We start from the raw sequence: 24,280 nt of genomic DNA, 5'->3' as shown, positions 1-24,280 counted from the left end.
CAGCACAACCCACTGTTCAAAGATTTGCTCTGACACGAACCAGGCAGCGCCATGACTGTTATTGCCGCCGACTCCTCTGGGCTCCGACACCGATGGCAGCTGCTCGGCACCCAGGGTTTGTTTCACCCAATTATTTGTTTGTCACTTGGAAGCCCGGGACGTCGAGCGGGTATTGGGGAGTTATTTTTGGCCTGATGCACAGGCAGGAAGCATAATGAGGCCCTCAGGTGAAGGTCTATTTTGTCAGTTGGGTGGTAGGCTGATGTGCAGCTGAAGCCTGAGCAGCAATTAGGATATTTGAATAAGATAAAATACCTGGCAGGATGCTGAGCAGGCTCCGGAAAGTCGGCCTTAACTTTAAAAATGTGAAAAAACCCTCCAAGTAGGCAGTTTTCAAGTTTGTCCTGGAGCAAATACTGGAGGAGGCGGAGAGCTCTCTTTCCCCCACCTGGACGCCCTGAGAAGGCAAGGGCTGCAAGCAGGCAGCAGTCTGACCCGAAGGTGGGCGCTGTGGATGGAGGGGAGGAGGTCCCGGCCAAACAGGGGTCCTGGGTCATTCAGGCAAATATCAGTTGCCCACCAGCAGTGGCACTGGGGCATCATCTTCTCACTAGTTCTCCCCAGCCTTCTATTTAAGTCAGGGGTTTGTACTTTACACACGGAACAGAAGCAAATTGACGTGATGTCTAACATCTTGGGGGCAAAGGCCATTAAATGGGGGCAATGCGGCGCCTACAGCCAACAGTAAAAACCAAACCTGCAGCCTCTAGTTTATCATTCCATAAGCATCCCCGACTCAATGCACGTGAATCTGAGCAAACTCCAGGAGATAGTGAAGAACTGGGAAGCCTGGCGTGCTGCATGCGGTCCAAGGGTGGCAAAGAGTCGGGACGTGGCTTAGCAACAGAACAACAATCCCAGGGCACACAGCGGGAGCGCCCCCGCTACTGAGCCAGGAATCGGTTTCTAAGATGCTTGTTGGCGCGTCTGTGACATCCGTCCTTTCTACAGCCATCAATCTCAGGAAGTAAGGGTGACGGTCCAGACAAACCTAATCCTCAAAACAACACATGATGGATCTGGTCACCATAAAGTGAACCTGGCTCCTCCCTGAATCCACTCACGCCAAGACACTGGAACAATTGTTTCTTTAAAACAAACCTTTCCCCAACAGACAGGACAAGGCTGCGAAGAGAGCTAGAATCCAGCCAACAACAAGTGCGGTATTGGGAGAAATGGGTATCATCACCACCGTTTAGCAAATGAAAAGTAGGAAGGAAGACAGCTTCAGTCAAACGAGGCCTAGGTTAGCTTTAGAAGAAGCAGAGCTGCATGGTGCGTGAAGTCTGCTGACAGCCGAAAGCAGATGGTGAGGTGGTGACATTCCCTTGATGATGGACAATGGTCCATCGAAGCCTCAATCTCAACTCACAGTTGGTAACACGAGTCACTCCATAGAAAAGGACGCCTCTTGCCAGCTTGTCTCCAGGTGGCTCCAAGGCAGGGCCTCGCTCTGCTATCGAACCCTCTGTTCTGCATCTCACCCACAGCAATCCAGGCTTTGGAACCGGCCAGTCATTCCACTTGTCAAGAAGTCAAGTACAAAGAAACCGGCACCTAGATTCTCCTACACAGGGGTTTTATAAACATTTACTAAGCAGATAAAACACCTCTTTAATACCAGTGCGATTGCAGACCTGCAGGGGAGGAGGACTCCACATTATTATTCTAATTCCACAGAGAGGTTAATACCTAAGAGGGTGTTCAAACAGTACAGCCTCACACTCTCCTCTACCTTCCCCTGAGGCTCCACCCCTTCCTGCCTCTCAGGTGCTTCCAAGAGAGATGGAACTTCCAGGAGAGAAAGAGAGGTTTCTGCAGCCCTGTTCTAGCTCCCAAGTTCATGGTACACGCCTCCCAAATGTAAGTGTCCACAGTCTCATTCACAACTCTCACGGGAAATCCATGCCCTCTGCACAAGTTTCAGGCTCTAGAAGGACCTGTTGGTGTTCAGTTGCTCAGTTGTGCCCAAGTCTTTGAGACCCAATGGACTGCAGCATGCCAAGCTTTCCTGTCCTTTACCATCTCCCAGAGTTTGCTCAAACTCATGCCATCCAACCGTCTCATCCTCTATTGCCTCCTTCTCCTCCTGCCCTCAATCTTTCCCAGCATCAGGGTCTTTTCCAATGAGTTGGCTCTTCCCATCTGGTAGCCAAAGTATTGGAGCTTCAGCTTTAGCATCAGTCCTTCCAATGGATATTCAGGGTTGATTTCCTTTAGGATTGACTGGTATGATCTCCTTGCTATCAAGGGACTCTCAAGAGTCTTCTCCAGCATCACAGTTTGAAAGCATCGATTCTTTGGTGCTCAGGCTTCTTTACGGTCCAAATCTCACATCTGTACATGACTACTGGAAAAACCACAGCTTTAACTATAAGGAACTCTGTTGGCAAAGTGATGTCTCTGCTTTTTACTGTGCTGTCTAGGTTTGTCATAGCTTTCCTTCAGAACAAGCAGCAAGCATCTAGAAGGACCCAGAATCCTCCAAAGCAAACTCTGGCCTTCAAACCAGGATGGGATCTAGGAATCCACCCAGCTTTCTCAAGTTAACAGTGGGAAAAGCTAGTCCAAAGGAATAATTTGCTCAAGCAGCCCAGCTCAGACTTGAGCCTGGATCTTCTAAAATTAAAAGCTGTGGTGCTCCCCACCACCTTCACGTAGTTTGCCAACCTGGCGAACATTTAAGCAGCAAAATCTAACTGAGGAGATGTGCAAAGAAGAAACCCTATTGATAGCTGATACACAGACCTTTACAATGCTCCCCCAAATCTTTTCAATAGCTTGCTAAGTGTGCTAAGTCACTTCTGTTGTGTCTGACTCTTTGTAACCCGCCAGACTCCTTTGTCCATGGGTTCTCCGAGAATATGGGAGTGGGTTGCCACTTCCTTCTCCAGGGGATCTTTCAGACCTAGGGATTGAACATATGTCTCCTGCACTGCCAGGAGGGTTCTTTACCACTAGTGCCGCCTGGGAAACAAATCAATTTTTACATTGGAAAGCTTGAAGGGGCAGGTTTTAGTCTCACTGTGAGCACAAGCTGGCACATCTGTGCCCACACAACCCCCTCTGTGAAAGGGTGACATCGTTTGCAGTGTGAGGGCTCGTCTGTTTCTGACTCGCTGACCCTTTCAGGGCCCACCTTGGATCAGCTTTCCCTCCTATGGAAGTCTTAAGCTTCTTTCCCATTAAGCTATTTCAAAAGTCTCTTTTCTTATTTTAAAATATGTTCAAACTCTCATGCTTCTGGCTATCACGCTTAATGTGATCTGTTCACGGCTATATCTCCTGTGCCTGTTACATAGTCAGCCCTCAGTAACATCTGTTGAATGAAAGAATTCAATATGGCCTCCATTTTCTGCCAATGGAATGAAAATAGACACCCTTCACTTCACAGGAGACATATCCAACCTCAGAGGCAGACTCCTTGTCAAACCCAAGTCTGTGAATAAAGTTTATGGATGAAGAGGCCTTCAGAGATCAACCAGAGAAGTCCAGCAGCAGACAATCCACACTTAGAAGAATCAAAAGCTGATATAAAACAAAGGAATTGTATGGTTCAGTTTTTGGTGACAGGAGCTGTACCATGGAAAAAGCCTTTTCCGGCTGTAAACAGATAATGAGAAAATGATGTAGTCCTGGCTAAAATTAGGTTTCAGTGTTACTCTTCTGAGAGATGTGAGAGGTGATAGATAAGAGGGGGAAAATGTTTTCCAAGTGGCTTTTAAAGACATCCCAATATAACTGCCTCCCACATCAGCCTATTAACACGTACACTTGAGACATTTCCCTCTTCAAAAGGACTCTTAGAAAAAGCAATGATGTGCTCTCAGCCTCCTGCTCTATAAGACAGGGTTTACGAGGGTCAGAGATGTGAGTGCCCACGGGGCATTACTCCTTATTAACAGGCGCCCCTCCCACCTCCGCATGGACTTGGGCCTTGTGCTTATGTCATCAGTTGCTAGGGAAATGCCCCTGCTGGAAAATCCCAAGTTACTTCTAATAAAATCTGGCTGAAAAGGAACAACTGGTCCAATTACCGGCACGGGAAAGGGCACGGAGAGTAGAAATACGGAGAAATTCATGTCTTATTAGAAGGGAAGGAAGTCAGAGATGTCTACAGCTGAGCCCAGCTGCCATGTAGTCGCCATGATGCTTTTGTGGCAGCACCTGTTCAGACAGTGGTGGGCATCCTGGGTGAGGATGAAGATGTCGGTAAGACCCTCCACTGTCAATGGGAAATTCCTACTAACTTCCAGGGAACCCAGAATACCTTAGCACGGCATGGTGGGAAAAGTCCTAGAGACTTGTTTGGGCCAATTAGATGGCTGGGAACACCCGACAACACAACCAAGCTGAAACTTGAAGACACGTTCTATGATTCTGTCTCTATTTTTTTCCTTCTACCAAGATAACTACCCTGAGGGCTGCTCCTTTGAGCTGGGTACCAGAATAATGACAAGGGGGAACCACAGCTGGTCCACAAGCTGACATCTGATATGAGACTTCTGTTGGCCTAAGCTCAGCAGCATAATATGCCAAAGCAGATAAACAGAGACCCTATTAAGTGATGGAGAAGGGTTGTTCTCTCCAGGACAACCATGCCAGTGCACTGGGTGCTGGATTCCTGGGCAGACTACTGGGCACTGGTAAAACATTTATAAGAGGAAAGCACATGGAACATGACGGCTCTACACCCTAAGCTATTCTACTGAACAGAATTTTTTTTTCGGCCATGTGGCTTTGCAGGATCTCAGTCTGCAATCAGGGACCAGGGATTGAACCTGGGCCCTAGCAGGGAAAAGCCCAGAATCCTAACTCCTGGGCCACCAAGGAACTCCTTGGATTAAACTCCTGGATTCAGTTAATGCTGAGAGATTTGCTCAAATGGAGAATTCTGCACATTATGGCCACAGTGGCCTGACAGAGCACCCCACTAAGGACTGGCCCCTTCCACTCCTACCCACAGGCTTCAGGAATTGGCAAGAAAGCATTTCTAGGAGAGGAGCCAGAGGCATAGCCATGTATGGCCAGCTTTCCACTCAGAGGTACAATGAAGCTCCAAACACTAACTGATGGACCGTTTCAGGCTTTAGAATGCATTCTTCCAGTAAGTCCAGGCACCCAGGTAATTGATGAAAGTCTAGTCTATGGATGGGGATTGGCTTGGGGGTGGCAGAGGGTATAGAATTTCTCAATTTGGACCCAGAATCTCCTTGGTGAATTCATGAAGTGGGTCCTCAATTGATTTCAACTGAGAACCACTGCTACTTTTTTAAAGCATACACTGGGCAAGTAGGTTACAGACTTCAGTGGCTGCCCCAGGCTACATCAAAGACAGCTGAGCAAAAAGTTCAGGCACCATGAAATTAATAAAATCCGTGTTGCACTAGCTCCACAACAGGTTCAGGAATAAACTGGTAAAAATTCGAAAGCCACAGAGATTATTTGAGTGGGAATCGATCGTTTCTCCACTGAAAAATTCTGACATTTCCTTATACAGCATATTCACTGGATTCATAATTCACCCAAGTTGCTTCCTGAGACTGAGCGTTGCTGGGGTTTCTGAGTAATTGAGACAAATTTTGTTTGTTAAATAAATTCCAGGCAAGAGCACATTTGACTTATGCACAAGGAAAGAATTCTTATGTAAGCTGCACAACAATGGAGTTTTATCTTATCTGAGGAACTTACTGCCGCTCGCCTGTGTGTGTTTTACTGCCAAAATAAAATAAATTGAATCAGCTCACACATGATAACATGCTCTTTCCTAACTCATACTAATTGCTTGGCTAATTGATGTTTGTTGAACTTTCTCCATTTCATTGAGTGATTAGGTACAAAGCTAACAGTTGACATCTGTAGGCGCTTAACTGGCGTCTGTAATTACTGTTAATGTTAAATAATTGTTAGTTAATTGGAGTGGTAACTGAGTGAATGGAATCCAGATTGTGAAGCAAAAAGAAACCTAGTTAAATAAACATACATTTTCAGAGAAAAACAACATTTTTCTGCAGTTGTCAGACACCAGAAATAATCCAGAGGCCATGGGATAGCCACGGGCTTCCTCCACGTAGGACACCCTCCAGGCCCGGGCTGACCCCACGCACTTGAAAGCTATTACCAGCGAGGAGGCCCTCTGTCACTGAACGGTTCTCATTAAAGACTCTCCAGAACCAATTTGATGGGGTTTTTTATGCCAAGAGTCTACTATGAGTGTGGATTACTTTCTGAGACAGGCAAATTCTACATCACTGCCTAAACAAAGCACTTAAATATGAATGGAATGAAAACTGATGCTGGTCAACATTCAAGTGTCTTTGTTAATATTGCCAAGTATGGAGAAAAGTCTTTCCAAGAACAGTGGGGATCAATCAATAAAGTAAGGGAAGAGCTTTTCAGTGGGCTCAAAAATAAACAGTAGCGTGTAATCATCTGACTAAAAGAATGCTATCCTCTGCTCTGTTAGCCAGCGTATTAAAAAGCAGAGACATCATTCTGCCGACAAAGACCCTTCTAGTCAAAGCTCGGGTTTTTCCAGTAGTCATGTACTATATGAGAGTTGAACCATAAAGAAAGCTGAGCGCCTAAGAATTGATGCTTTTGAACTATGGTGCTGGAGAAGTCTCTTGAGAGTCCCTTGGACAGCAAGGAGATCAAACCAGTCAATCCTAAAGGAAATCAACCCTGAGTATTCATTGGAAAGACTGAGGCTGAAGCTCCAATAGTTTCGCCAACCTGATGTGAAGACCCGACGCAATGGAAAAGACCTCGATGCTGGGAAGGATTAAGGGCAGGAAGAGAAGGAGGTGACAGAGGATGAGATGGTTGGATGGCATCATCAACTCAATGGACATGAGTCTGAGCAAACTCAGGGAGATAGTGAAGGACAGGGAAGCCGGGCATGCTGCAGTCCATGGGGTTGCAAAGAGTTGGATACCACTTAGCAACGGAAAAACAACAATGCTCTGGTCCAGCTCAGAGGGGCGCTCAAGATCTGGGAATCTGGTCTCCTTTTAATTTATCTGGGAAAGTGGCACTGCTGTGAGAGTCCTACTCCAAAAACCCGCGCAAGATCAATTCAAATGCTCAGAGTATCTTCCATCCCTGGCGCTGACATTCCAGTAACAGGATCCAACACGTAGCCAGGATTCCTGAGTATCTACATGCACAAGGTCAGCGAGAGCTTAGGTACCATTTAATGGAAAATTACCTAGTGGGAAACACTTTCTCAAAACATGGAATATATTTAGACCCTTCCTGGTGGTTTCACACTAAGAATACAAGGTGTCTATTTTCAAGAAGTCTCAAGGAATAAATCTATACAACAATGTAATTCCGTATGTAAGAGTCTGGCTCCTATAGGAAGGTCAATTTCCATAACAAAAGGAGCTGATTGCACGTTCTCTGCAGTGTGAAGTAGGAAGGAAAACCCAACCACTCACAAGTCCTTTGTCTCCAATCAAGCACCAATTACCCTTCAATAGTATTTAATTTTCCTCATATCAGACATCTCTGTCTTCTAAAGACCCAAGAAAATGCTCTGAAACTCCAAAAGAAAATGTCCAGAGAAAGAAAAATAAAGAATGACTGACAGTTTCCCTTCTGTAGGATTTAAGACAAGACAAAAATGCGACTAATTTATAGAAGCTAAAATGAGCTCAGTTTATTCGTCTGCACGTGGGGAATGAGCTTTACACATCGTGTTCTCCTTACAATGAAACCCAGGACACCACAAGAAATTGTAAAATGGTCTCCATATGTTTATTATAATTAGATTTTAAACTCTACATCTTTTTTTTTTTTTAAAGAAAGCTATCCATACTCAATTGCACTGTTTTCACTTACACAGAAAGCCCAGAATTATTTTAGGGGAGGAGCCTTGGTGGTAACTCTTACCTTACTTGTCACCAAACCAAAGAATTCCCCCTTCGTGTCTAAACTTGATGAGTGAAGTGAGATCACTGCCATGAAAAGATTTTATTAGGGCCTCACTTCCTTCGCCTCATTCACAAGCGACATCTTTAGTAACTTTTTTCTCGCCTCATCTACATCTCAACCAATTTTTTAGCCTGGTTTTCCGTCTACGCTGGTGATAAAACCATATTGTCAAAGATACCCAAAGGCCCTGCTAAATCTAAAGGCTCCGACCTCATCTGTGTCCCATGGAGACCCTTCAGCACAAAATCGACCCCCAAGAAGAGGCCAGTATATCCACTAGGAGGTCCGGTGAGGCCTGAGAAAGGCCAGCCAGTCCTGGTCAGGGAGATCCAGGTGGTTTCAGCACTGCATCTGGTGCTCAGCATGAGGAGCGAGTGCCCACCAGAGTCCCAGGGCTGACCTGGGGCAGGGCAGATGGGAGTCTCACCGAGGCGGGTGGGTGGCTGCTCCTCTGCTGTCCACGTTTCAGCAGACAGGGGGTGCTCACTCACTGCAGAAGGTAGCACTAATCAGGGCCCTGCGCCCTTCCTGGATCGATCCCCACCCCAGCTACTCAAGAGAAGCACAGCTCTTTCACAGAGTGATGGGGTCAAATACACCTCCTGGTCCTGTCTCATCTCTGACTTGTCTCAGCTGCAGGATAGATCCTGGAAAAGAGGCAACTCAGGGCCTTTTCTCTGCCCCTAACCTAGACCATGGCCCCACCAGGGACACAGAGGGCTCCAGAGAGCACCTGACTTCTGTTCTTCTCCCTTCCACACATGGCTTCCCTTCTTTTCTTTCCTCCAGGAAGCTCCACCTTGGAGCAACTTCAGAGTTTAAGAGAGATTAATGATGGTGGCAGGACGGGCATGTCCACTAAGTGCTCACTCTGTACATTTCTGCCTGTAGATCAAAGCGGCAACATCCCCAAGAAGTAGAGCCTGAGGTGTGTGAGTGTGTTCTCAGTTGTGTCTGACTTTCTGTGATCTCATGGATCATAGTGCGCCGGGCTCCTCTGTCCATGGAATTTTCCAGGCAAGAATAGTGGAGCAGGCTGCCATTTCCTCCTCCAGAGGATCTTCCCAGCCCAGGGATCAAACCTGCGTCTGCTGTGTCTCCTGCATTGGCAGGAGGACTCTTCACCACTGTGCCACCTGAGAACCTGTTAGCATACGTAAAGAAGGGTAATAAATGCTGGCTGGACACACTGAATTGACTGATAAGTTCGATCCTTTTCAGGATAAACAGTCCAGGATTTGGGATACACGTCCTGTTGCCCCTGTAGCAGTTCAACCCACTAAATATGGACAAGAACTCAGTCTCTGTGTGTGTCTCATTGGGAAAATCAATTTTTTCTTTGGCAGATGGTTGAGTCACAAAGACAGAAGGATTCATAAAATTCACACGAACATCCTGTAAACATTTGAACACATAAAGATTAAATACAGCAACCATGACCTTGATTAAAGTTACTATTTTTTTTTAAATGTTTCCAACCCTAAGCCTTGCACTTTGGAGGTTCATCTCCCCACACCTTTGGACAAGCTGAATTCTCACTGAGCAAGTCATGTATACCTACAAGCATGTGCCGTTTGATTAATTTCGTTCAAAATGTGAAATAAAAGGCATCAGAAGGAAGTAATGATTTGGAACACTTAAACACCAAAATCTTACTAGTCCTAGTCCTCTATTAAATAGGACGGGCTTTACAACAGAGAGAATCAGAACAAGATCAAAGAGGCAGAGGGATAGGAAACCTTCAAGGTGCCTACTCTGTTTCAGCCCCTCCCCCTCACCAACTAATTGTCTTATCCCCACCAGACACATTGGCCCAGGACTCCGTTCTGCTATGATTGAAAAGTCTGACCTAAAGAGGCGAAACGATTTACTCCAGCTCACAAACAGACTGATGGGACTTGAGCCATGACCCCTGCGGCTTCAGTCAGAGCTACATCTCCCCCGACCTCGGGGGGCCCAACATCAAAGCTGTGCCCCTACCAAACCCCCACCACAATCAGCTTGTGAGATTAGCACTGCCCTCCCACAGTGAAATTTTATGGACCAAATCTGCCTGCCGCCGGGGCTCAGCAGCATAATCTCGCCAGCAGCTTAAAGCCACGCTTCTGGAAGGCCGGAGCCCAGTGGGGCTCCAGAGAGGGAGAGGTGGTGTGTGGCTTTAAACATCTGGAGGGGGGAGCACACACGTGTCAGCTGCCCTGCACTCTTGTCAGACTGTTCAATAAGCCCAGGCTCTGAGGATTCTCCCAGCGGTGTTTGTTACCTGGTGTAAATTTGCCCTTTCTTACATGGCTTTTTATTGCTCTTGGCTAAGAATACTGGACAGAGTCGGGAGAGCAGACTTGCAGGCGGGGCAGGCCGCTTTTGCAGAACTTGAACTTGATGCGCCTGAAGCTGACAGTTCCTTGAAGGCCTTGTCAACCATCCATCCAGTAAACACTGCCACCACCCGAGTGAAAAACAGACCCAAACCCACAGGCACATAGCAAGACTCCCTGCACCTGTCTTTTGGAACTTGTTTTCCTGATATTTAGCAGTGTGAATACTGATCCCCTTAACAAAACTGCCCCCACACTTCCCTCCCTCCCCGCCCCACCCCCTGCTTCATCGCTTTCTCTCCAGGGAGGAGGGCGGGTGCTGGATACCAGTCCCTCTGTTTGGCACCACCTGGATTTGCGTTGATTCCGGCTCTTGTCATTCATGTTACCAACAGGAATTAGCATAAGGCGTTAAGGGGAAACTCTGGAGGAGCCAAGAAAGGCCATTTTGATGGAAATAAGGGGCAAAGGAATAATCTGCCATCAACTAAAATGCTTATTTGTGTACAGTTTCCCAAGCAAAGCTTAGGGGAAAAAAAAAATAAAAAAGCCTGTGTTGATTTTAGTGTACACAAAGAAACCTTAATCCTTTCAAGGCAACTAAATCACCCCAGAAAAGCCGCTCAGAAGAAAGGCACCCTGTCAGAAGGAGGACTATTCACAACCAAAGAGATGCCACAAATCACACTCTGTAAGTAAACAAAAATAAGAATGTGGGAGACGTTTGACTGGAAAGGGGGCAGGGGTTCGGGGTTGGGGGAGCAAGAGGGAAGACGCAGAGGGAAGGAGGTCACGCACGGATGCTCTGCTCGCCACCCACCCCTCCTCCTGGGCCCCGAAGGGCGCTTTTCAGCCCCATGAGGGCAGCGGGGCCTCAATGCAGGCCCCGGAGCCAACTCTCAGGCCAGGGCTGGCTGATCCCAGAGAGGGGACACACATTCCAGAGCTGTCCCAGCAAGCTGGCAAAAGACAGACACAGTCACGTGGGCTGTAGGGGTCCTGTGGAAGGGGGTGGGGCGGGTGTCACTGAAACAGAGCACCTCCTTTTGAGGACCTCAGGTCCGCCTTAGGGTCCTCCTCCTGTCTTAAAGGGACCCACGACCATCCTCTTCCCTTGTCAAAACAAGCAATAAACAATTGCACATTTTCCCATACGAGCCCTGTATGCTCTGAACTGCTATGTACCTTCTTTTATTGGGCTTTTAGCATTATGGACAACAAATTTATACAAACTTTCAGTCCATCAAAATATACGATGAAATATAAAACTGGAATACTCCATTATGCAATAAAAAAAGATAAAATTCAATATGACAATAATTCTGGGAGTAACAGCAATCACATAAGCATGCACACCTCCAGGGAACGCTAAACATAATGTACTATTTAAAATTGCAGTTGGTTCAAATTCTAAAATAATCGGGGAGCTCAAAATAACTGCACTTTGGAATGTGTCTGACTAACCAGCTAGCAAAAACGCTAGCCAAGGCCACTGGAGAATGTGGACATGGTTTCAAATATCACTTCGTGAAGGCCCAACCCTGTTCAAGCTAGCCAGTATCTTCCATGTAACACAGAAGGTGACCAGGACGGGAAGCATACATTCTGCATTTAGCAATTACGATGCAAACATCATGTTCTACTGAGGAGAGGAAGAGATCAAACAGTTTATATAATTTATACCTTTCAAAGAATAGATCTTTGCAAAAACCCGGTATTAGAAATTCCCTTAAATTTAATTATTTCCAACAATACTGCAACCAATGAAAACTGCCCAGAAACCTATTGGTAGTGATTTAAGACAAGTTTCCCCTTAATGTACTGCAATACCATTAGCCTCTCTCTGTCTCTACTGCAGTTTGGAAGAAATTAATGGAATAGCATGTATTTAAATTTTGCCCTCTTGCTCGTTTATTAACTTCACAGAAAGCCCACAGCAGAGTAAGGCTTGGTTTATGACCATAATCCTGTGAATACTAAACATGTACTGATTATTAGAGTCTGCAATACAAACCAGCTATTTATCGTTCTCCAACTGCTGGGGAGTTGATAACTAACAATAAAGTTAAGGCATCTTGAGAATGATTATTCTCCATGATCACTTCCTACATTAAATGAAAGTCACAGAGATGTAGTCACTTCTTAGGCAAATCAACTTAAATAAGGATTCAATGTGCTCTTTTACAATAAACTATTTTGGGATACATCATGAAAGCACAGATTCTGTCTCAAGCAAAAATACAAATTATGAACTGGAACTCCAGAATGGTAAGGGGTGACCATTGTTCTTTCTGCTTTCGTTCAAGGCAAAGACAACAGAACAAATAGGAAAATAAAAGCTACCACTCAGATTTAAGGGTTCTTACCTTTGTTTACAATAACAGTATTGAAGAGTTTTTCAGAGCTGGCATCTGAGGCCTGCAACACAAGAAGTGGGGGAAAAGAGTTATCATTGTCATGAATACTGTCGTCACTATCATCATCATTATTATTTTAAATCAATTTACTCCATTTTTGAAAAGCCTGAAAAGGAAAGTAGTAATTTCCCCCAATCCTCCATAAGGTGGTGCTGGTTGACTGCATGAGGCAGACCTGCAGTGCAGCTATTGCTAAGGGGGAAAAAAATCTGATTTAAAAAATGTGTCCTTATTAGACATATTATCTGTGCAAAACATATTTCTATGAGATGATACACAAAGCAATTCAGCTCATTCACATAATGATTTTGCAATTTCATTGACAGATCATTATTTTGGAAACGGTACTTTTTTCCACATTTGCAGACATGCCTGTTTTTCAATTTTCTCTCAGAAACCAGAAATGCCTATTATTTAACACTAAGCCTCTCCTCACTAAAAAGTGTTGTCCAGCACTCTCTGAAATTCGTTTTTAAAGATTTATCTGATGACCCCGAGGTCCTTGTCCCCTGTGGTAACCAGGACGACCTTGGTGTTAAAATGAAACCCAGCGACCTGCCCAATACGCCGACACTATATACACTGTCAGCATTATTTCCTTTCCATTTTCTAGAAATCGTGTCTGCTAATTATTATAGTGGCTCCAGGAAAGTGAAATAAGCCTGTTTAAACAGCAATAGTAAAGCCAGTTTAAATTATACACTAATGTTCTGGAAAATCAACATAAAGTCGGTTTGGAGGAAAATGCTATGATGTATCAGAAGCACTGTACTTCTGCAATTCGAAAAATTTTAAAAAAAAATTTAAAAATTAAGCAGCTCCATCATGGGATAATTAGATAACGTATCTACATTTAAAGTTATAATGGTTATATTTAGGCTATTTTTGCTACCCAATCCTTGTAAGAAATCACTGATTTTCACACTTTACACACAGAGATGCATGTTTTGACAAAGCAAAGCATAGAATGGTTAAAAAATCTAGAGAAAATATAAGAGAAGGGGAGAATCTGAAATACAACATATTCAGACTCTGGAGCTGGCTTTTGGGGACAAAGAAGATACTCAATGTAGTCTTTTTGTGCTATGTTGACAAAGATGAGACATTCCTGTGTGATCCTTATGTCTGAAGCGAACAAGTTCTAGTTCTCAATGTGATACAGAAAGACATAAAATATTGTTACTATGACTATTTCCCCCTTTAATTCTAATCTTCCTACTGTAAGGGTGGTTCTGAAGATTAATAGATCAAGAAAAAATGAATGTACGTATAAAACAAGTGCTGAATTACATACACTTATACCTAAGCAGTTTAAAATAAAATAAATCCTAGACAGATGCTTCCTTTTATTTTGCATGAATAAAACATATGCCAAGGGCCTTCCTGCCATTTTAAATTAAATAAAATTGCATATCATAGTAGCTTTTCATAAAAATAAACTGCCAAAAAAGTGTTGCATGGAGGGGGAAACAAGCTATGCATGAAACAAATCACGAATACTGAGGTATAGAAGCAAAAATCACAGAAACAGTGTTTTCCTTATTGTAACATTTAGTGAGATTTCTAGGAAAACGAGTTTCCCAGCTAAAAACTTGGAGCAAAGAGCATTTCACCATTACTTGATGAAAAAGTGTCTCTTCAAATTAGAATGGCTGTGTTAAATTCATGGCTTACACTACAGCTGATATTTTTAAAAGGAAAAAAGGGGAAAGGCTGTTAATTAAGTCAGTTTGCCAAAATGCAATAGCCCTTGCAAGATTTGAGGACTACCTATTAAAATGAGTCTCACTGGGCCAAAGCACCACAGAAACAAAGCATTGTATCATCAACGTAAAAAGCACCCGGCAAGGAGAGAAGGCTCCTAACCCAGCTTTTATTTGCATTTGGTGTGTGTGTTAGAAAAGGGAGAGATCAAGCAGGACAGAACCTGGAGGTGAAGAGGCCCTTTGGCTGGCTTGCACACTCTCCTTGGGGGGCTGCTACCCTCGCGTCCCCTCCACACCATATTCTCAAGTAGCCAGTTCAGTGATCCTTATGTCTGAAGTGAACTTAGAGGATGTGCTTATTACGATGCCATCCAGTAAGTTATTAAGGAAATGAGTCTGACAGGATATTCCCAACGACTTAGGAGTAATGTTCTCTAATAAAAGCTTCTCCAGCCCTTTAATTTTCTGATGCATGTCACAAAGCCCTTTCGTAATTGGGGAGGGGTGGGGGTGGGTGTCTCAGAAAGGCCTCCGTGGAAAAACACCCCAAAGAAACTGACTGTAATGGGACTTCAGCTAATCAGAAAAATGATCTGGAGCCCTTTTCTCCCATCCAGGTGGTTACAACTATGGCCGACCACAGTCCTGAAAAGTCAGAAAAGAGCTTCTCCGCCAAAGTCTTATGCAGGAACTACAAGGAAATGCTTTGCTTTTTTCTCCATGAACTTTCAAATTTGACCTGCGCTCTAAAACATTTCTGCAAATTTCTGGTTTCTGGGATCTTAATCTTAGTTTTCTTTTTCATTGTTTTTAAGGGAAAAGTCTCCAGTTCTTCATATTACCTGGACCTTTTTCATGATTTTCTTTTTTTTTTTAAATCAGGGACGACTAATGGAAACCTGGTGAGCCAAGAGTTAGCTGGCAAGCACAGCTTTTGCGTCTCTCCTCTCTTAACACGGGGGCATCTTTACATACTAAAGATCTTTAGATTTCGCTCGCCATTTCGCTTCATCCCCCTCACTCGGTTTTGGTGAGCCACAGCGTTGTAGCCGCTATATCTAAAAATGATAGAGGAAAAAAAAACAAAGCTCTCTTTTGACCGCTTTTTATTTGGGGGAGGGGGATGGAAATAGATTAAGAAAAAAACACACTGAAAAATGACTCGACGCTGTACCTGATGTTTAAAGAAAAGTTAAACTAGTGAAACAGATTGAAGAAGAGAACACAGAGGATGAGGAAAAGAATAAGCCTTCTGAGTAGACAGGGGTGGGACGCGGCCGCTCAGGTTCGAGGTCCACCAAATTCCCTTCGGCCTCGGATCTCGGGGTCGGGCCCCAGCACCCACAACACCCACAACCGCACGAGGAGGGGATCTCCAACAAGAAAAGAGAAACATCCTCGAAACTTAAGCGCGAGTTCTTTGCCCAATTGCGGTGATCCCGAGCCCAGATCTCCTTTCGCTTCCCTTGGCACCGCGTGCGGGCCAGGATCCCGAGCTCGGCGCAGGGAAGCGCTACCCGGGGAACCGCCTGCGAGCGCAGCGCCTAGGTCTCCAGCCAGAGCGGGCGCTGGCCCGGCCCCAGCCAGAGGCAGGCGGAGCCCCTCGGGGCGGGTGGTGCCGGGGCGGCTCGGGTCCCCGGGCACCACGGCGCAGCTCCGGCCGCCCGAGACCGGAGGGCCAGGGGTGGAAAGTACAAAGGCGGGCGCCCGGGCCGCGGAGGGAGGGCAGGCGGGCAGCCGGGCAGGAGGGAGGAGGGGTGGGTGGCGGCGGGGGGCTCTGGTGAGCCAGACGCGAGCCCGCCCGCCCCTGCCACCCCTGCCCGGCCGCCGCCAACAAAAGACCCCCGACTCCCTTCCGACCGCGGGCGCCGAGCGAGGCAGCAGCGCGCCTCCAGGGCTGCATTACCTGGTCGCCAAGGGTTAAGCGATCTTGTCAGCCCCAAGTTCATGGTTTGGTTCCAAAGCAAGGCTCGCGGTGGGGGGATCGTGAGAGACCAGGGGGGAAATCAGCCAAACACGAAGAGAAAACGCCCAACTCCGACCGGGCTCGGTCCGCGCGGGTCTCGGCTGCTTTCTCGGCGAAAGTCTGGAAGCGGGTGCACGCCAACCAAATCCCAAAGAGCGGCGGCTCCGGGGCGGCCGAGCGCCCGCGACGCGCGCACATCCAGCGCGGCCGAGGCCAGGCGGGCGGCCGGCGGGCGGCCGGGAGGGAGCGCCCGGCCCGCGTTCGCCCAGCTGCCTCCTGGCTGCTACTGCGGCGCGCGGGGCCGGCGGGGCCTCGAGGGGCGTCCCGGGCGAGGCGGAGAGGAGCGGCCTGAGCCGCGGCCTCAGCGCGCGGAGCTAAGAGCGAGGCGGCGGCGGCGGCGACAGGACAAAGGAGACCATGTGCGGAGGGGAGGAGGGAGAGGGGGGAGTGCGCGCGGCGGCGGCGGCGGCGGCTTCTCCCCGGCGGCCGCCTCGGGCTTCCCGACTGCCGCTCCCGCCTGTCTAGCCGCCCCGTGGGCCGACCGGTCCCGGTCCCGCCGCCGCCACCGCCGTCGCGGCGCTGGAGGAAACGCTCCGGGAGTCCTTATTCGGGGTCGATCTCTCCGGCGCGCGGCGCGGGCGGCGCTGCAGCGTTCGGGGCGCCGGGCGGACTGCGCGGGGCCCGCGGCGACTCCCGGCCGGAGCTCGCGGGCAGACAGGCGGGAAGCGCCCGGGGCTGGCTCGGCTCCGGCCCGCGCTCCGCTCGCGGGCGCCTGCCTTTCCCGCCCGCTCGCCGCTCAAGTGAACTCCATCGGCGGCCGCCGCCGGCGCCGCGGGCTCCCTGGCTGGACGGGTGGCGGGTGGGGGCGGCGGCACGGGGGCCCTGGCTCCGGACTTCGCTCCCCGACTGCGCCAAGCGCGCCTGCTCCAGACGCTCGCAGCTCTCGGAGCGGGACTTCCTCGGCGCGCGGAGCCCGGGCCGCCGCTGTCACCGCCCCTCCTCCGTCCCGCCCCGCGCGCCCCGCCCCTCGCCGCCCCTCCTCTCGGCCCGGCGCCGGGTCGGCCCCGCGGGGGCGCAGTCCCCGGGTGCGACATCGACAGCTGTCGCTGCTCCCCCCGCGGCTCGGGCCCGAGGTGCCCACGGCCGCCTTCCCGGCGGGCGGGCGCGGCGGGAACTGCAACGCCCCGCGCCCTCCCCGCAGTTGTCGCTTCCAATACTGCGCGCGGCTGGGGAAAGCCACTAGGCCCGCGGTCCAGGCCGGTCACGTCGGTAAAGAGCAGGCTCTCTGGGCGGTTCCGAGGGCTCCATGAGAAAGTGATGTGGGTAAACCGCATGACACACAGTAGGTGCTCAAGAGTATTAAGTCCATTGTTGAAAATGAGGGGGTGGGGGTGGTCAGAGTCTAGTATTAGTAAAAAAAAAAAAAAAGGTCTTAATCCAATCTTATCTCCACCTGATCAAAGGCGGGGCTGCAGTTTGTTTGGTCTCAAAGGTAACAGTGCATGGCCTGGCGGTCCACAAATACCCACCCCACCGCCCACTTCAAACACACTGGCATTTATACCCTCCCCTCGACAAAAGCTTCCAGGTGGCTCAGTGGTAGAGAACCTGCCTGCCAATGCAGCAGATGCAGGTTCCATCCCTGTTTGGGAAGATCCCCCAGAGAAGGAGATGGCAACCCACTCCAGTATTCTTGCCTGAGAATCCCCATGGCCGGAGGAGCCTGGGGGCCTACATCCACAGGGGGCAAAGAGTAGAACACAGCTGAACAAGTGAGAGCGACATCAACAAACGTGGAGAGGGTTTCTGCCAACAAACGCAGGGAAAGGACTGAAGCAGTGCCACAGCCTAGCTGTCAGCAGTGTGTTCTCTAAGGTCTGCAGTGGGGAGAGGGGCTGAATGACCGCAATCTCAGGCCCTGGTGGATTCCCCTGAGCAACACACTCCCACCAAAGCACCTGTGTATCCAGTCTGGTGGGTCCCTGGGTAGGATTCTGGCCTTCTTTACTCACTGTCCCAATCACAGAGTCCCCAAAAAGAGTACCAGTCCATACACAAGGGGTGAGGAGAGCCTCTGCAAACACCTGGAGTTTTCATTCCACCCCAGCTGCTTGGCAGGGCTCCCTCCTTGGTGCACAGGAAAATGGCTGAGATTTCCCCAGCACAAGGCAGAAAGGCAAGCAAGGCTGAGGCTGCCCTTGGGAGGAAGTTCCAGCATGCATACAGGAGCGACCTGAGGGTGGGTGAGAGAGGAAGGGATGGGGCTGGGAGTGATGTACACATCACCCAAATGACACGGAGAGCGTTTCAAGCAGTCACGTCCATTTGAAGGAATGTTGAACTCCATCCCAACTTCACCTCTTTGAAGTTGAATACCCATCACTGTTTGATTTCATGGCACTCTTGAGAAACCTCTCAAGGGGAAAAAAGTGGGTACTTGCTGTATGGCATTCATTTTTTTTCCCCTTTAACTTCCAAATACAGTTAATTTTGGGAATAAGAGGCACTGTCTCTCTTGCTTCACAACACCCCTCAAACCCAAATGGTAGCACTATGTGGTGCTTTTTTTTTTAACTTAATTTTTTTTCTTAAAAGATAGATCATAGAGATATTTCTCTACCTTGACTCCCAGAGTAATCAGAAGGGAAGATGTCTCCGAAGGTGTGAGTCTGGAGTTGACTATTTCAATTGCTTATAAGATGCGTCAAAAACTAGCTGAAGCTCTCAAGCCAGAGGGTATTCATTCTGAAGCTGTGGGTATAATACCAAGATAGCTCAAAGGCAAACATTAGATTTTGAGGAAAAGACATTGAAATGTTGTGGGGTTTTTTTGGGGGGAGGGGAGCAACCAAAATGAGACTGTTTTCCTGTCTTGCTCGCTAATAAAATCAACATTATGGGGAAGAAAAGGCCTCAGCTCCTGCCTAGTCCCCTACAGGGTAAACTGAGGCACACAAACAGCACCGGGCAACTTTGCCGACCAACTCAAACCACCACTTAGCCCTGTAAAGTGCGGTCATCGGGCAAGCTGACGCTTGCCACGCCCTGCAGCAGGTTGTCATCTCTGATTATCAGGGATCAGACCTCGGAGGAAAGCCTGGGACTGATCTGCATGTGTCTCTGGGTCTTGATGATCTACTGCCGGGAGCTGAGCCTCTAGAGAACCCACAGACTGGACCTCTGCACCACTGCATCCATATTAACCCCGCTGGCACCCCGTGCCCTGCCGCAGCCCCTACCCTGCCACCTTGTCTCGTTCTCAGCCTCTCCAACTAGACCCAGGAATGGGCCCGTTCTGACTGGGATCCACGTTGCTCTATCCCCCTCTTCTCCAGCAGGGAGGAAAGCAATGTCAAACCTGCAAGGGAGTGGCTAGAGGGACAGCATCAGAAGCAGAAAGAAGGAAGCAAGGAAACAAAAGTCATCCGCACACTGGGTGATGGATCTGGTCAGAGATCTGACTTGCAAGATTTATTATGTTTTTCCCTTAGCTTCCCTTTATTGGAATTTTAATCTACAGATTACAAAGCCAAAGGCTGGCAGCTACCCTGTCTGTTATATTTAGAAGGTTTAAGGCACTGAGCACTAATGACTTCTTACTGTCACCTTCAACCTTTGAACCAGATTTAAGAAGGGCAAGTCTCACAAAGGGGAGGCCCTGACTAGAAGCAGCTAGTAAGATTATGGATTCAGTGGTCTTTCTGGGATTAGATTATTTCAGAAACAATGACATTTTTTTTTTCTTGGTTACGCCACGCGGCTTGTAGGATCTTGGTGCCCCAAGGAGGGACTGAACCTGGGCTACAGCAGTGAAAGCCTGGAATCCTAACCACTAGACCACCAGGGAACTCCCAACAAGTTTATTATACAACCAAAAATCTTAGGAAGCCACCTCCCTGGTAGCTGAGATGGCAAAGAATCTGCCTGCAATGCAGGGGACCTGGGTTCGATCCCTGGGTGGTAAAGATCCCCTGGAGAAGGGAATGGCTACCCACTCAGGTATTCTTGCCTGGAGAATTCCATGGACAGAGAAGCCTGGAGGGCTATAGTCCATGGGGACAAAAAGGGTCAAACATGACTGGTTTAGAGCGACTAAATCGCAACACACATACACAAATCTTAGGCAAGTCTATGATTAATCAGTAAAAAAAATTTTACAAGCTAAATTGAAATATGGAGACTTCCTCATGAATTCTCAAACTATATCTAAAGACAAACTAGGAAGTTCTTCCAAATCATCCTAAAATGGCAGTATTAATGCTCAAAATATGAAATTTGATTCAACTTGTATCACAAACTACCAGACTGAGACTAAACATTTTTTGATAAGATATTTCTTATAAATTCTGGTTTTCTGTCAAGTACCTTAAATAGAAAAAGTGCATTAATTTCGAGGTGTTCTCCCTCACAAATATAACTTCAGTCACTCCCTGAAAGAACACATGCTGGGTGATTCTTGGGGTGGTTTAAAGGAAGAGGAAGTCTTTACAAAAATTCCCTCCAGTTTTTCTATGTTAAATTATGTAGTTTGAAAAGACTGGGAAAGAGGAGTGATAACATATGAGTTTTGTCTCCCAACTAGCCTTGGAAAAGATGTCACTCCACCTGATTTACTTCTGAGTCTCCTAGAGGCTTGATCTTTTCAAATTCTAAAGTTTTTCAAGCATTAAAAATACAAGTTCCGACTTGTTCTTTGGGGAGAGGTTAAGAGCCAGCATCTGGCCTCCATCATGACCTTGTCATTCCTGAGCCAGGAGACCCTGGGCAAAGGTCTTCTCTCTCCCAGCTCAGTTTCCTCACCTGTAAAATGAGTTGACAATAGTATCTATGCTTTATAGAGCTGCTGTCAGTAACAGCCCCCAAGCCCGCAGTAAGCAGGATATATGTGTTGGCTACAGTAATTAAACATGACATTCTTGAGGCTTCCTTGGTGGTAAAGAATCCGCCTGCCAATGCAGGAGACGTGGGATGGGTTTGATCTCTGATCCAGGAAGATCCCACATGCCTTGGAGCAACTAAGTCCATTCCCCACAACTACTGAGCCTGTGCTCTAGAGCTCGGGAACCTCAACCACTGAGCCCACGTGCCTGGAGCCCGGGCTCTGCAACAAGAGAAGCCGCCACAGTGAGAAGCCCGCACAACACAACTACAGGGCAGCCCCTGCTCGCCACAACTAGAGGAAACCTGCAGTCGAAAATAAATGAAAAAATTATTTTAAAAAATTAATACTCTCTACTTCAGAGACCAACAAAATCAGAGTATCTTCTGGTATGGCTGCAATATCTGCGGCCATGCCTTCTATGGAATTCCCTCAACGGGGATCACCACAGTCATGATGGAAAGAACCACGTGAACATCCTAAGTGACACCAATCCCCAGCAGTGGTGACAGTGGCTTGCACCATCTGTACTAGAGCAGAGAACCCCACCTTTACACAGGCTTTACTGTCAATCATTCCACTAGATAAGGCCCAAACCTGGCTACACATTATTGCATAGCCTGGGCCACATAATAAGGGGGGAGGAATGGGAATCATGTGGATCTTCCCAATGGATTATAAAGTCCTTGGGATCAAGCAAAATGTTTTCAGAGTTTGCAAGGCTCTAAGACGTGATCAACCTCCTAAGGGTAAGGGCGTCAATTTCTTCAACTAGGAAACAGCAGGCATCCCAGTGATGTCATTTTGACGCGTTAAACTGACATTTCCAGTTTAAACAGGCTCACAAACACAACAGTGGAAAGCACCCAAACTCCAAATAAATAAACAGGGCCAGTTTTGTCTCTAACCATACAAGTGGTTTCTTATTGGTGCAGAAGTGTGTTTTTTGGTTCTCATTCCTTTTCTCGGTGCAGGAGAACCACTACCTCAATTTGGTTTTGAACTTGATCGTACAAGGGCTGTGTCTCTGCATCTTTGTTCAGGCCAGTCACGTAGAAGGGACAGACGTGTGTCTGGAGACAGGGGTTGAGGCTTTATTATCTGCCTGGGAGGGTTTAACGTGGACCTGTTCCCTGGGATCGGCCTTCTGTCTGAACCCACCTGGCTTCTTCTGGGTATAACTCAAGTCTTGGGATGTGTTCACATGCTGTGTGCCCCGCATGGTACCAGGAGGCCCACCTCAGAAGAGGCATGATGGGAGAGGATGGCTGGCTGGCCGAGGTTTTCCCATCCTATTGCTGAGGCTGCAGGTGCCTGACCAATCTCTGGGCACTCGTTGAAGTGGAGGGGGACTCAGGGCAGAAGACAGACGCTGAGAAGCCCAGAGGGACCTGCAGGTTGACTGCGGCGCCTGGGGCCTCCCTACCCATGGCTGGCGACCAACAGCCCTGGATAGAGAACTGAGTCAACAGGTTGCTTGTCACCAGGAAGCCGGGAACTCCCTGGGAGCAAGCTTGTCCTGCTTCCCACCTCTGCAAATTCCTGACTTTTCAAGCGGTCCAGCCCAGACATGAAAACTCTTGCAGGGTCCCAGGAATTTCTCCCATGCAGGCCAGTTCATTTTGCACCAGGGATCGTGCCCTCTGCCTCCAGCGATGCACAGCAAGTCAACCCTCTGTTTTCGCTCAGTTGTGTCCGACTTTGCGACCCCACGGGCTGCAGCACGCCAGGCTTCCCTGTCCTTCACCGTCTCCCGCAGTTTGCGCAGATTCGTGTCCATTGAGTTGGTGATGCCATCCAACCATTCCATCCTTTGTCGACCCCTTCTCGTCCTGCCCCCAATCCCTCCCAACCCTGGGTGGCCTCAGACGCCTCTGCTCTGCGCCTCACACCCCCTCTGAACAGGCCATCTCTAAATGGCAGCCTCATTACTCATCACTCTGAGAGGAGACTGCAGTAGCTCATGCTCTTACTGCTGTAAAGCAAAAGGCTCTACCATTACATGCCTGTGTTGCTACAATTGATCACGGTGCTGCAACGAGAGAGAAGTAAATAAACAGAACTGGGTTAGTTTATGATGCATACGATTGAGACGCAGGGGGGAATAAATATTTTCCGAATGTAGAAGTCAAGAAAAAGAATTTTACTTTCAAACTTCACAGTGTACTATAAACTACAAAGGGGAAAAACTATAAGAAACCATAAAATATCTCTTACCTAGCCACCAAATCTACATTAAAGTATTAATATTCAGAGGCTGACAGTCCCACAAAGAAAGGCAATGAAAAAACTTAAAAAACACCCATTCAATCTCTGCTGGTGTCCCTCAGTGGAATCTTAACTTTTCACAGAAGGGCACAAGAGCAGGACGATGGGGGCCATGCCTGCCTTTGTCTGCCTCGTGCCCACCTGGGTTTTTCTCCCTTCTCCATCGGACCATTCAACACTGAGGGGTGTTTGTGATCTACGGTCTAGAGGCCTGCATTTGCTACGGAGTTCATGTTCCCTGAGGCCAGTTAGTCACCCTGTCCTAGTTACATGCTCGAATCTCCAATACCCAGCTCCTCTCACTATATCTGCCCAGAAATGGGAATGGGGTGGGGGAACCAGTGAAAATTAAAATGAGAAATGTATACAAAATGTTTGCATGAGCTAAGAGGATGGGTAGAACAAAACGCGTAAATAAGTCAATGAAGATGACATCGAGGGAAGTCAAGTGTTACGCTGCCAAGATGCTTTTGGTGAGGCATGTTCTTTGGCTATCTTTGCCTAAACTGTCCCAGATTCTGATTCTTAAGCAGGCTTACTGAATTTTATAGTTCGTGGTCCCTGGCCCGGGTGGTTAGGGGTGTGGGCTGGATGTTAGAAGGACGTTATGTTTCAATCCAGTCTCAGTTAAGATAGCTGGTTCATCTTGAGTCTGTGAGTTAGATTTTCCTAAGCCTCACTTTCCTCGTCTGTAAAATGGGGCTAGTAACAGACTTCAACCCTTATAG

At 47.9% G+C, this 24,280-nt stretch overlaps 1 protein-coding gene across 1 annotated transcript in view; it reads right to left on the bottom strand.

Moving 5' to 3' along the window:
• The window catches only part of AUTS2 (activator of transcription and developmental regulator AUTS2), a 1,205,988-nt gene that overhangs the window by 82,465 nt on the left and 1,099,243 nt on the right, over nucleotides 1-24,280 (bottom strand). The window contains exon 6 of the mRNA XM_052654596.1: nucleotides 12,683-12,734. Within this exon, the coding sequence (XP_052510556.1) occupies nucleotides 12,683-12,734 (52 nt within the window). The remainder of the gene's footprint in view (nucleotides 1-12,682; nucleotides 12,735-24,280) is intronic.

This window comes from Budorcas taxicolor, chromosome 2 (assembly GCF_023091745.1).
Source record: "Budorcas taxicolor isolate Tak-1 chromosome 2, Takin1.1, whole genome shotgun sequence".
In the NCBI taxonomy this organism is placed as follows: Eukaryota; Metazoa; Chordata; class Mammalia; order Artiodactyla; family Bovidae; genus Budorcas; species Budorcas taxicolor.
This window is presented reverse-complemented; position numbering and strand designations above follow the sequence as displayed.